The sequence below is a fragment of the Chiroxiphia lanceolata genome, chromosome 8 (assembly GCF_009829145.1).
Source record: "Chiroxiphia lanceolata isolate bChiLan1 chromosome 8, bChiLan1.pri, whole genome shotgun sequence".
Lineage (NCBI taxonomy): Eukaryota > Metazoa > Chordata > Aves > Passeriformes > Pipridae > Chiroxiphia > Chiroxiphia lanceolata.
This window is the reverse complement of record NC_045644.1, coordinates 10,211,172-10,224,974: the sequence shown is the minus strand read 5'-3', so window position 1 is coordinate 10,224,974 and position 13,803 is coordinate 10,211,172. Positions and strand designations below refer to the sequence as shown.

General features: G+C 37.3%; 1 protein-coding gene across 3 annotated transcripts in view; it reads left to right on the top strand.

Annotated features, from left to right (window-relative positions):
• The window catches only part of SHOC2 (SHOC2 leucine rich repeat scaffold protein), a 65,261-nt gene that overhangs the window by 27,994 nt on the left and 23,464 nt on the right, over window positions 1-13,803 (top strand). For all 3 annotated transcript variants that reach the window (XM_032694655.1, XM_032694656.1, XM_032694657.1), the window contains exon 3: window positions 11,143-11,280. In XM_032694655.1, the coding sequence (XP_032550546.1) occupies window positions 11,143-11,280 (138 nt within the window). The remainder of the gene's footprint in view (window positions 1-11,142; window positions 11,281-13,803) is intronic.

Sequence of the window (13,803 nt, the reverse complement as noted above, 5' to 3'; positions counted from 1 at the left end):
TAACAGATTTTTCTCAAACCAGCAACGTTTGCCTCTTTCTCTTGCCCCTTGATATGAAAGATACCTCAGAGAACATGTTCTTGATGGCAGGAACTCCTGGGCTTGTCTGAAGCTGCCGATCAGTTAACAGCAGTGTGCGGCACAGACAGCGTTGTGCGTGATAACAGGAGTGAGGAAATGTGGTGAGACTCTCAGCTGTGGGTCTGAGGCTTTGGCTCCCTGTAGCAGCTGCTAGAGCCACAGAAACACTTTTTTGCTAGGCAAAAATGAAATGGTTCATGTGGTATGTTTTCTGATCCACATGGTTTTTGAGTTGGCATGAGCATCTCAGCAATCCTGTGAATTTCCCATAGGAGAATGAAGGAATTATAATTTCCACCTATTTTGACACTTCAGTTTCAGTTCAACAGCCTTGTTGAATCTTTTGCTGATCAGCAAATCATACTGGAAATCATGGGCTGATGTTTACCAAAAAACTGCATGTTTCTACATACATTGAAGAAATTGTGGCCTATTTAGCTGGTTGAACTGTGCTGTACAATTGTCAGTACTGTACTTGGGTCTGTTTGTGGCTCAGTTATTCAATGTAATCTAGCAAAGAGCCATCATTTGAGGTTCAGCTGGGGATAGTACTGCATAAATTTAAATGAATACTAGTATATGAAGAAAAAATTTCGAGATGTTGCATTCTAATGTTTGATGCATTCTAATGTTTGTTGCACTTTAGAAGCTTTTTGTAGGTGTGTTTGATACTGCAGACTTTGTTGCTGGAACATCTTTGCTTCTTAACTAGTTTGTTTGCAGAGTATCATTAAGTTTTCGTTCACAGTAGCCTTTAAAGAGAGCTTTCAATGTGTAACCATTTAATGGAGAAAATTAGTAGGTACATATATCATGAGTATGTAACTTGCTTCTTTCATTTGTATTTTTTTATTGTCTTAGTGTGTGTACAGGCAGGGTTCTCAGTTCTCTATCAAACCCTAGCTTGAGAACATTAACTACTTTACTTCTGTCTTTATATCCAGCAGTTAGTCCTGCCTTTATTTGTATTGTGATAATGCTCATATTTCTTGTTTCGGGTCAGCACCTAGTTGTGGAAGGCATTTTAGAAACACAAATGCAAGAGGACTGTCACCCTTATGCAGAATTTTGAAGGGAAACTATGATGTTCAACAGCATCCTTTTTTATTTAAAGTAAATTTCTCTGACTAGGTTGCCTGAAATTGAATCAACTGAAAAATAAAATTAATTGAAGTTTAAGTAACAGATAATTTCAACTGCCAAGACACACAGAACAGGCATTTGGAAATATTTTTCCTCAAACAGTAAAACCAGATAAGATAGTTTCACTTTTGTAATTGATTTCTACACACTTTCATGTTTCTTTGTTTGAAATATTTGAGTTGAAAACACAGCTGAAAAATGAAACTGCTGAGGACTGTATTTCTTATTCTCCAGTGGAATTTCTCTGTTTCTTTAAACACTTGTCATTTCTGTACATCTTACATGTGCACTGTAAAAAGTCTCAATGCTTTTAAGTCTCAATGCTTTTAATTCCTCGTATGTTTTATAATACAGTTTTCAGATACTACATGCAAGCAAACATTCATGTTATCGGCTTGTAAATAACACAGAAATTTTTGTTCTGCAAAGCGGGAAGTAAAATAAAGCCATTATCTTTTATAAGGCAATGTCATGTGGAGCATTTCAAATTCTTTGTAAAAATACCCCATTGTTCTAAGGCCTAAGACTCACAATGGTATGCTAGTGTGCTTGTTCATATTTTTAAAAATTCAAAGCTTACGTATCCCACTGACTTGTGCAGCAAGGAAGTCTTGCAGCAGTTAACTACGATATGTTCATGTCGCTGATCTGGTGCACAAGTTAGTTCAATATAAATTTATAGAGATGCTTATCTAGAACATCTGCTACTTGCTGTGCAAGCGTGTGGTATTAGTACTTGGTAGAAATAGATTCCTTTTAGGGAAACCTGAAAATAACTGTAAAACATTTCTTAAAAGTTTGAGTGAATGTAAAACATTGAACAAAATGTTGTTTGCAAAATGTACAGTTGATCAGATTTCAAGTGGTCCTGGAAACTGCTTTGCAACAACTGACCTGTTACAGTGTGTGTGGTCTTGAGGAAAACCTAGAAGAGGTGAACCTACCTGAGCTGCTGGGAAATAAGCTAAAGTTTGGCTCTGTTTTGGGCTTCAAACTGTCTTCAAACAACACAAACTTAAATTAGGTAACTACACTTGAGGAAAAGTTGCTTTGCATTTAAAAAAAGCATTCTAGTGAGAAAGAGGAAGTGTTGTTATCTACAGTTAACAAACAGATGTGTGTGTTTCTGGTCTCTTTTTCCCCCAGGATTCAGTACCTCTCATTCCCTTGCACCCAGTTGCTTTATTATAGGTGAGCTTTATTATAGGTAGATGCCTATCAAATAATTTCTGCTAGTCATTTATTGGACTTGTCTTAACACTTTTCCAGCAATGTCTACATTGCTTCTACATTTTTAATATAATTGAAGTTATTTCAATAGACTGTGTAGTAAGCTGAGGTACTGGATCAGCATTGTTGTATTTTTAAATATAAATAGATTTGTTTGAATAAGATCTAAAAATACTTAAAAATCTGTTTAACTGAAAACATATTTCAAGGTTTATGAGTTGTTTTTTGCTGGGGGTTTTTTGTTTGTTTGTTGGGTTTGTGTGTGTGTGATTTTCATTTTGGTTTGTTTATTTCTTTGGGGTTTTTGTCTTTTTTTTCATGTCTAGCCAAAAACTCTGTTCAGGAGTAGGTGAATTAGGGGGAATTTTCATGAAATGGCTGTGCTGATGTTTAACAGCTTCATGATGCTGAAAGGGGCAGTATCCATTCCCCTTCTCAGAGCTTCCCAGCTGATCACCCCTGAGCTGTTCATTGGTGGACTGACTTATCTCACTAAACTAACAGAAAATATTAATGGTTTTGCTGCTTTTGTTGTCTATTACTTTAGATAGTTGAAATCAGTACAGTTTCAGATAAGACTGGAAATGGTGTAGGAGGAGTGGGAGAGCATGAACTGGAACAGGGAGAGCAGGATGGCCACTTTGCCCACACTGAGCTGTTGAATCAGCTCAGCTCACTGAGAAGCCTCGCAGGTAGGATTGCTCATGTTGTATAAAACCATGTGAAGTGCACTGCCAGTGGTTTGAGGAAGGGTGGATTGCTGTCTGTAGAGAGCTGTCGAAAATGCATCAGATGATGTTTTCAGAATCTCGTTTTCTTCCTTTTTCCCCTGTTTTCCATGTCTTGTACCACAAAACCCTCTGTAGCTTATTGGAGTCCTGGTAGCATCAGCTCAGCCCCTCCTTTCTGAAACAATTTTTTGTTATGTTTTTATGTGTAGTGGTGAGAATCTATCGATGGAAGTTTCTTGATGGCAAAGCAACTCTGTTTTGCTCTTTGTGAACCTAGCCTTTCTTAAAATTGCATCCTACCTAACAGTAGTGATAACTTGTTTGAGTGCATCTTGCCCAGTATCCTGCTTCTGACTGTAGCCCTAAGCAAACATGTGCATAGAAATAGGGTAAGTTTATATGTATATATATGAGGCTTAACCTGACTCCTTGCCCATATCCAGCTATTTTCGTATCAAGGATTTCCTGAGTCTGGTGCAGCTTGTCTCTTTAGTAATTCTCAGTACACTCTTCTTCCATAGGCTTGACCCTTTTTTTCCTTTAAACTCCTATAAATGCCTTTCATCCTTAGCAAGGTCCACAAGTTTGCTTTGAATGCTGTTCCTGACTAAAAGGTCACTGTTACGTAGATGTTGAAAAAAAAATACATACACACACACACATATATATATATGCATATATATATATATATATACACATACCAAGTGCAAAGCAGAACTTACCTATTCACTTGGCTGTTCAATCTCTGGTGGCACCCATGAAATTAAACCTTAATGAAAGGGTTTCATGTGAAAGCTTTGCCAAAAGACAGTCTGTAGGGATAATTGTGGAAACGAGTTCACAAGGTGGGCACCATCCTCATCGCCTTATCTGGTAAATTGTCCATTCCCCTGAGATCAAAAAGTTGAAGATTAGAATGGAAGAATGTGAATGCCTTGGTGAGTCAGACAGTCAGCATGAGAGGGATGAAAACCAGAGGAACTGTCTTGGGATGAGGCCAAGCAAATGTTTCAGTTTACAGGCTGTTACTTAAGCAAGCCTTTTGCATTTCTTGTATTTGGAGTTTTATTGCATTTCTTCATATTCCGTTGAAGGGATTGTTCTGCAACAGTCAAATTGGTAATATTTTCCTTGCAAAGACAAGGTTGCATCTTATACCGGTTTTGAATATTTTTGTTGTCTTAGCACACACAGCTCAAATAGAAATAATATTGTCAAATAGAAATAATATTGTCAAATAGAAATAATATTGTCAAATAGAAATAATATTGTCAAATAGAAATAATATTGTCAACATGGTTGAAATTACATTTGCATAGTTTCTGCAAGTTTCTTGAGTCTCCAAATATTGTATTTTCTGTCTGTGAATGCAACTCTTATTCTGAGGAGAATCTGGTCAGGGCTGTTCTGCAAGGGAAATATTTTTAGAATGTAATTCAGGGAATCTGCCTACACCAGACTTGGAATGTCTTTGAGACTCTCTTCTGTTCTTTTCTTCCCCCATCTACCAATATTTAGATCATTTGTGGTTTCTTCACTGCTTCAAAACTTTTTTTCATACACCTGTTTGGTTTTCAGTAGCAGAGACAGTGAACCAGATGTGTTCATGAACCACGAGTTCCTGTCTACTCACTCCATGCTGAATATGGTGCCTCCTTATTAAAATGACTTGTTAGTAGAAAAGCTTTTCAGTGATGCTCTAAATTTCATTTCCCCTTTTTATTAACAGACCTGGCAATATAGAGAAATATTTATTTACATTATTTGTGTCTAAGATCTCCTTTTTCTGTTTCAGCAGTTTGAAGAAAAACAAGTCATGTTTCTTAGTTGACCTGTTAATGTCTGCAAACAGTGGTTGGGAATATTTTTATATATTTGTATTCTAATATGATAAAAGCATGAAGTTGTGAACAGAATTGGAATAAATATAGGCATTAATACGTGTGTGTTGTTCCCTAGAAGTCAGAGAAGATCCAGTTTACTTATTTGATCCAGTTCTGGTGGTTTTCTTGACCTGCAAGAAAGGTTTAGAACTCGATTTTGACCAGCTTCAGCTTTGGTATCTGGGTTCTGATTCCTGTGAAAGCTCTTGTGGGGATGCAGTTTTGTCTTGTCAGCTAGTCAAATTCCTCCTGATTACATTTTCTTCAGACTGGCTTTAGGATAATGATTAAGTAGTCCTGCCTTTTTGATCTGCTTGCAGAGCTTACTGGGATGATGCCCCAAGTGTAATTCCAGTAAATACTCACAGCTTGTTAGAAGTCCAGCTTTTTTTTTAATCAATGCTGCAATTATTTTAACTGTTTGAATACTTTCATAAGTGCTGAACAGAGGGAAATAATCGCTTCCCTCAGGCTGACCCCTTGTTAGCCTTTATTATTTGAGAGCTTGTTCCACACTCAGAATGGGCAGGATCCCAGATGTTACCCCAGATGCAGCACCACTAGAACCCCCTGGTCCTTCCCTGCAGAGCTGTTTCTCACTGGCTGGTTTGAGATAACCTCTTTACAGGGTTATTCCCTGCTATAAGCAAGACTTCACTTTTGTCTTGGCTCTCAAATGAGGTTCTACTGTCCACCTCAACCCCCCCCTTGAACCCTTGCTAAGACTGTTTGAGATGTTGTTTGAACATGTTTTTAATTTTATTTATATTTGTTATTTTCAGTTATAAACAATAAATAAAAAGTGTTTTGCTGTTGTCTTGTTGAAGCTTGTTTTAGACCAGATTTTGAGTCTTTCTTTTCAGTTGAGCTTAATTTCTGTATTTTTGACTAGTTCCCACAACTAGATCCTGTTGTGCATCCTACATATTGTAAATAATATTACCGTGCTTATTTTTTACTTGCATGAGTATTTTAACTTTGGTACATAAGTCACTTGTGACCATATTAAAATTTAATTCTTTCTATTCAGTAACTCTTCTGTGTAAGTTATAGATATGCAGTAATGATTCAGAATAGCTCAGACTGCTTACCTGTTCTGTTGGGCAGTTGGTAATGCACAGCAAAGACCTCAGGCTGTCTGTCAAGTGATGCGCTCAGATTTTATCTAGAGAGAAAAGATTCTGAAACTGTAAAATTGTTTTAAATTTTTTTTTCTAAAATCAGGACACTTGTTCCAAAGGGTCGTATAGACTGAAAATTCTTTTTCCTTTTTCTTTTTTTTCTTTGCCAGCAGAGAACATACAAAGTTACTTTGTAACTTGTTCCCAACATTGCTGATTTGGGATAATTGATCCTTACAAATTAGCTTCCAACTAGTGTTCTAACACACCATCCTGAAGTCCCACTAATATTTGCATTCTCCTCTTCCTTGTACTTTCCATAAGAGTCTTGATCCTTTGCTGTGTCATCTGGCCCAGGATTTATCATGTTGTGAAGGATTTCATAATTTTCAATCTGCTTAAGCATGGGAAGGCCCGGTGTTAATCCAGCAGAAAACAGGCTACATTACAAATTGTGTTTGCCATCCAAGAGTGGTGCTCACTGAGTGAATTAGGAGATGCTGAAGCCTCCTTGCTATTGACCTATATACTGTTTCCATGCATGACTGTTAATTTGTATGTACCTTAATACTTTTTTAAGAAGCTATATTTTGTGTTTTAAATGGCCAAAAAGAATTTTCAGAGTTATGTAAGTCAGGGCATGTTGCCTGGTCCTCTTTTCATAACAGGCTTTCAAAGTTGGCTATGAAATGGAACTATAATTCTGCCTCATTATGCAGAAAATATTAGTCATTTCATAGTGCTGGCCTTTTCAGCAGGTATATTTAGCTTTGTTGTACTATAACATTTATTCTTTGTGTGTATGAGAACAACAGTGACGTGATGGCTCACCCCACCTCTCTTAAGGATTCTTGTGATGAATACTTAGCTGTATTTTTAACAAGTTTTTTAACTGGAGGGTGCTTGGAGTACTCACAAGCTGTTTTCTCTGAGAAATACCTGTGCATTATGGGAATTTTTTTATCTTGTAGAGCCTTTTAAAATACAAATTTTTAAAAACTACATGATAGGATGTACCTGACTGTTTTATGAAAGTTATGTATAGAGAAACTGTTTAATGTATTTCCTAGGGCATTGCTTCTACTTTAAAATCTTTATTCACCACTGTGAGCTTAAATCTTGTCTGTTTTGGACAAAAAATAGACAAGACAAAGTTAGTTCATTTTACCTGTGGTTAGTATTTCCCTAAAGTAGTACTTCTCTTCCTGCAGTGATTTTGGGTGTTTGAACAATCCTTTAGGGAAGTGATGCTGGTGTTGTGTGAACAGGAATGGGTTTTTCTTTAGGAAACTGCTTTCTGGTTAAGGCTGACTTTGGTCTGCAGCACCTTTCTAGCGGACATATTTCTGTTAAATCAAGATACAAATGTGTTTCAGCAAAGTTTATGAAGTACACCAGAAAAGTGAAAATGTTGATTCTTTTAATATGAAAAAGATCATGAGCTCCTTGCTCATTAGCCATTTTCCTTTTTTTACCTGCACAAATCTTTCTTTTAGGAAAACTTTCATTTTGATTTTGACATATGCTTCTTACCCTGGCAAAACAAAAATGCCAGATTTCAGTTGTATCTTGGTGAAACTTATTTTCACTTTTTTTTTTTTTTTTTTTTTGATAAGCATTTCCTTCAGTACAATTGCTGCTGTTCGGACAATAAGATGGACACTTCCACTCACTGGAAACATCGGCTCCTAGGAAGAGCATTATGCAGATGGCCTTCAGTTTGACCTCTTTGTTCTTGCAGATCATTATTTGTTGTATAGATTGTTTCTGCCATGTGTTTATCCTGGTGTAATTTCTGACAGAGCTACTGTTGTTCAGCAGTGCTGTGCACAGTGTGTTCATTCACAGGACAAGTCCCAGCTGTCAGTCAGTGGGGAAGGAGCTGCCCCTGTTCCATAGACGCTGGTCTGGCAGCGCCCTCTCTGTGTCCAGAGGGGGTTCTCATCCCTTGTACTGGGAGGTTTTATTAGTACTGGTCATGTTACCTGCAGTGTTCCTGGTACTCAGACCTCTGTGCATGCATAACACGGAGCTTCTCACCCAGGAAAAGAGAGTTTAAGGAGAAGACAGGGCAAATGGTGCTGGTTGGCCATAGGGCATGACCAGCATTGGTGTGTAAGGGACTGGACCCTTTTATTTCCTTATTCCCATGTTTTCCCACACTTGTGCTTCCTAAACCACATTGATTCCTCCCTTTCCCCTACCATAAATATTCCATAGCAACTCTTACCATCCAAAGTTGTTCTTCCTTGTACCTCCCAGTAGATGTTCAGGCCCCGCATGCGTAACAGCTCTCAGTCTGAGGTGCTCTGAAGAGCTTTTCCATTTACTCACCCTCATGGCTCTCACCCATACTTGGACAGCCTGTATTTAGGTTCTCACACCCACAACTGATCCTCTCTGTGCCCTTGCATGTGAAGATGAGTCTCCACAACATGACCTAAACATATTTCACCTTGTTAAGCATATTGGATGTAAGATTTTTTTTCCATGTGTTGTGGACAGCAACAAGAGAAATGTGCCTCAAGTGCTTTTTGTTGACTTGCACGCTCTCTGTATTGTGTCTCAGCAATTCCAGTTAAAGTATTAAAGGAATTTCAGTGCCAACAGCCTTTCATCTTCCTTCTCCTTTTATTGTTAAAGGGAAAAAACCATTTTGGTGAAATGCTGTCAAACCGTAGGTATTCTTACGTCCAAGACTAAGATCCCTTACTGAGCAATGTGAACTAAAAACTGATTATTACAGTACCTTCGAATTTGCTTTCCTTAAATCAGTGTCTTTCATGACAGGGCTTTAACTTTGGCTTGATTTCTGCTCTAGAGTCTAAAATTTGTCCTCAATCTATTTTAACATTCCAAATTTTTATTAAATGTAATAATATTAAGTATGGCTATCCAAATTAGACCAAAGTGTCAGTTTGCCCTCAATTGACTAAAGAGACACAGGCATCCCTTTTCTTGTTTTCCCTCCCCAGAATTAGCTAGTGTTTGTTTCGAACACGTAGCTTGCTGTTGTCAAAGTTTTCAGCAGGTGGAAAAATGAAGTGCAGCACATGTTGCTGCAAAAATCCAAGTATTTCTTCAGCTTCAGCAGATGTAGAGTGGGAAGAGTCAAGTAAATGAGAAATTGGTGCGATGAAATGAAATTTATGCCATATTTCAAATTTGACGTCACTGGTTACGGTCTGAAGTGAAAACAAATGAAAACAGCAATCATGAAGTGAAAACTACTGTCCCGAAGTGTTTGAAGGTTCTGGAGTTATCTTAGTGAAGTTTTCTGGGGCTCTTTTTTCTTTGTTTGTTTTAAGGGAGGGATGTTTGTCTTCCTCGAACTTTTTGTCCTCCTTCTGTTGCCTTCTATGCTTTGCCCACTTGTTTTCATGAATAATAAAAAGATGTCTCTGCTACAGACCATTAACTCTTGCTCAATTTTTTCTAGCATTTACTTTCTTCTGCATGTTAATGGCATTGACCTGTGTGGTTTATGCAGTGCTGGATACAGCAGGTTTGACTATTGGCTCTGGTTGCCTGGAATCACTTCAATGCTGTGTAAGGGAGGGGACACTCACAGTGATGGAGGAGCTACTTAACCACCACCTTTACATTTCCACTTGCCTAGTTTCTAGAAAAACATCCCAATTTGGGTTAATAAATGCAGGAAATAAGATTATTTATATGTTAACAATCTAAGAAAAATGGAATAATGAAGCTGTTGAGGTTGACTTTTTTCCTGGCTTTTCACGTTTGTTCTGTGATATGTAGTAAGTATTGTGGCTACATGATGCCTGCAACTCAATACAGAGTCTGAATTCATAAATATTTTATGATTTATTAAGTCACCGGTTGTGATTATCTGCTGGTCTAATGGGTAGACATCTGACTCTACACATCAGAACTTGCCCAAGCTAGTCCTGCAGGCCTGTGGGAAAATCCTTAAAGGATTGTGTCAAAGATACACCACAAGCTTAAAAATAAACATTTGCTCCTCAAAAGACATTTGCTCCATTTCCAAGTTTGTTACTCACTGAGTCATGCTCTAATACACAATGCAGTGACCTCATCTTTACAGGATAGAGTTGATGCTGTTGGAATCACATGCATTAATTTCACCTCCATCAGATGCAAAAAACGCGAAAACATACACCTGTGTTCCTGCACACGGTTGTTTGGTTTTTTTTTTTAAACCCAGAAAGGTTTTGCTCGGAACACAGTGTGTTTGTCATTAAAACGGGTGAAACTACTGTATGTAGAGTTGTGCCTAGCTGTGCTTTTAAATTTACGTGTCAATGTCAGTAATGAAGCAGTTCAGTGTAAAGTAGTTCTAAACTCTAAGGAAATCCAAATATTTTTTAAGGTTTAGCAGATAGGCCTTTTATTTCAAACTTTTATTTGCTGTAGATTGCTTGCATACACTTGCTTGTCATATGTTGCCTTTTTGTGATGACTAAAAATGATTAAAAATAACACTCGAGATTTTGGATTATCTAGGTTGTCAGCCACATAATTTTTATGTATCTTAATTGTTGATTTTATGTCTGAAAGTAATTATTGGTATAAAAACAGATCATAATTTCTCAAAATTTAATACAATTCATTTACTCCGTGGTGTTTTAAACTTCTGGTCAGCCTGAAATAAGTGTGAGGTATAGGTTTTGTACTTGTATTCCATAGCTTGAACTGTCAGAAGAAAATCAATTAATAAATAAGATGTATTCAGAGAATCTATAAAAGCTTTATCTGAGTTTTTTCAAAATTATTGATCATGTTTTAGATCTGACTGATGAAACTATGGTCCTGTAATACTTTATTTTATATGTGTAATTTTATATTAGCAATAGCCTTTTTTCATCTTATCCCAATATCTGTCTGATTTTGTTAATCTCTGTGTGGAGGTCATTATCTATAGCTGTACATGAAAGACCTTGATGTTTTGGTTTTCTTGTGTGCTTTTAGGTGAGTTGTGTAACCTCATAACGCTGGATGTAGCGCACAATCAGCTTGAACATCTTCCTGAAGAGATTGGAAGCTGCACACAGATCACCAACCTTGACTTGCAGCACAATGAGCTCTTGGACCTGCCAGAAACCATAGGTATGTGTAGAGGCTGTAGAAGAGAAAATAAATCACTATTTCAAAATGTTCAGTAAGAGTAATAAATTTAAGAATGAGTATTTGGTTGGTGACTGTAGAGCGACTGGTGTTCGACTTAAGGCAGCTTTACACTTGAGAGTAAAAGCAAGGTGTGCCTGTTACCTTAAATGTTACCTTAAATTGTCTAAGAGTGAGAATACAAAAAAAAAAATCCATCACTTCTAAATCTTAAGGTGTTCTGTGGTTTAAGAAAATGTCTATTGGTTCTTTGTTCATTCTGTGATAAAACAGCATATAAAGAAATGAAATGCTAGAAGACTTGTATTTGAAGTGTAATACTTTGGCAGATAATATTAACTAACATCTTTGGGTAAAAAAATAGAACTAAAATCATAAATGTTTTAAATTAATTATGTATATATTATGTTCTTTGGTAGAACATCTAAAAAACCTTCCAAGTCCACAAAATTATCATACTCTAATGCTACGGAATACATGGGGTTTACAACTTATATTGGGAATAATGGACTAAGCTAAACACTGTTTCAGAATCTGACATAGGACGAAGCAACAAAATATGACTTTTGCTATTTCACTAAGTGAGTTTTAGTCACATGGCAGAAAAAGATGGCTGCTGTGATTAAAAAAGACAAAAAACAAAGCCATCATGATTTTAAGCTGTCTTTGTCACCAGAACATACTCAGAAGAATGAATGTTATCAGTTAAATACTATTTAATGTTGAACATCTCATTAATGTACTTGAATGTGTAGTAAAGTGAATGAGCAGAAGCGAGAGCAACCACTTAACAACACTCCAGCCTTTCTTCTAGCAGTTAATTATTGAGTGTGGAGTTACTGTTGCTTTTTGTTGAGAAAGTTTGACCTGAACACAGTTTTACATTGATGATACATCCACTGAAACTAAACTTTTTTTCCTGGATTGATGGTATTTTCAAACTCTGGAGATCCCATTCCATCTGGAATTTGCATCTAACTTACACAATTCATAAGCACAGCCTTTATTTTTGCAGATATTTTGTAAATCTAATTGGAAATTGTTTACATAAAATTTATTGTAATGTCTGTGCTGTATTTAGGAAGCAATTTCTCTGGATAAACTGCTGATTGTGGGAAAAATTCTCTAAGCAAGTGTGAGATTTCTGTTGTCAGGGCTTAGAGACTACTGTTGTTGATTCTTGTGCATACAGTAGTACAATTTACTAAATTGTTTAGTGACTGGCAGTCACTGAGCTTCTCAGAGGACCAAAAAAAATCTCAGTTGTAATATACTGTAAGACTGTGCTTACAGGGGAAAGTCTTTGGGTAGGAGAGGCAGTTGAGTAATTTGTGATGGATACGAAATTGCTCACTACGCAATCAAGATAGTTTCCACTAAACTTTCTTCAGAAAGTTTTTGTAAGCTTAGGTGGTTTCTACTGAATCAGGTTCATACCTGGTTGGACTGGATTTTTGCCTATTTCCTTTGTTTTGTTTTTCCCTTGCATTGTCTTTATAGTGTTTTGAAGTTACTTGTTTTTAAATGTATGTAGTTGTCTATTAACATGCTTATCTGAGCTGCATATCAATGCTTTAGAGCTCAATAAACCACCAAAGACAGCTGAATAAGGGTAAGAGACGGCAGTGAGCTGTGGTGTCATTAACCTTACACTGGTTCAGTTTTTGCTCCACTGGAAAATACCTCTTGCAAAAAGTACATTAAAAAAAAGTTAAGTATTTAAATAAAAACTTAAAATCAGAAGTCAGTATTTGTGCTACGTACAGTTCTTAAACAGAATTTAATACTGAAGGGAAAAACTTTAAGTTCCATCTTAAATGATAAGGATCAGCCTACATTTATGCATGTTGCAGAAAAGGCAGCCGTAGCCAGTTCAGCAACATTGGCTTTATTTCTTAGTCATCGCAGTTTTGGTTCAACATATTAAAGCAAGTTGTGGCATGATTTTAGATTACAGCCTGCTTTGTGGTTAGAATTGTTCAGCGAGAAACTTTGAGTACTGAGAAAAACCCAGCGAGTCACTGGCGCGTGGCCGCCTGCGTGCGCAGCCGTGGGGTGGCCTTTCCAGCTTCTCCATCTCTCACTCCAGTTTCTCTCTTCCCTGCTCATGGATACCTACCTGGTCTTTGGCACAACTGGCTTTTCTTGCTGCATTTACATGCTTCTAGGTTTCAGGATGCTCGCAGTATACGTGCTGCTAATGTTTCCCCAGTTCAGTCAGACTACTGGGGGGTTGCAGACCAGGAACAAAAAAGACCAAGTACATTTGCTCGTTATCAATATTTAATGTTCTGTGAGCCTATGAGCCTCCTGTTATGGACCAGACTTTCCATTACTGCCAGGTCTGTCCCCCTCCTCCCCCACTGATACCCTTTTGATGGAGGCCTCTTTTTTTCTTGAGAGGAGTGCTTTTGTCACCCTGCTTTGAAAATCAAACAGCCCTTCTCTATTTCTCCCTCCCCACAAAAAGGACCCCTTCCCTCATCTCCCTCTTAAAGTCACTGC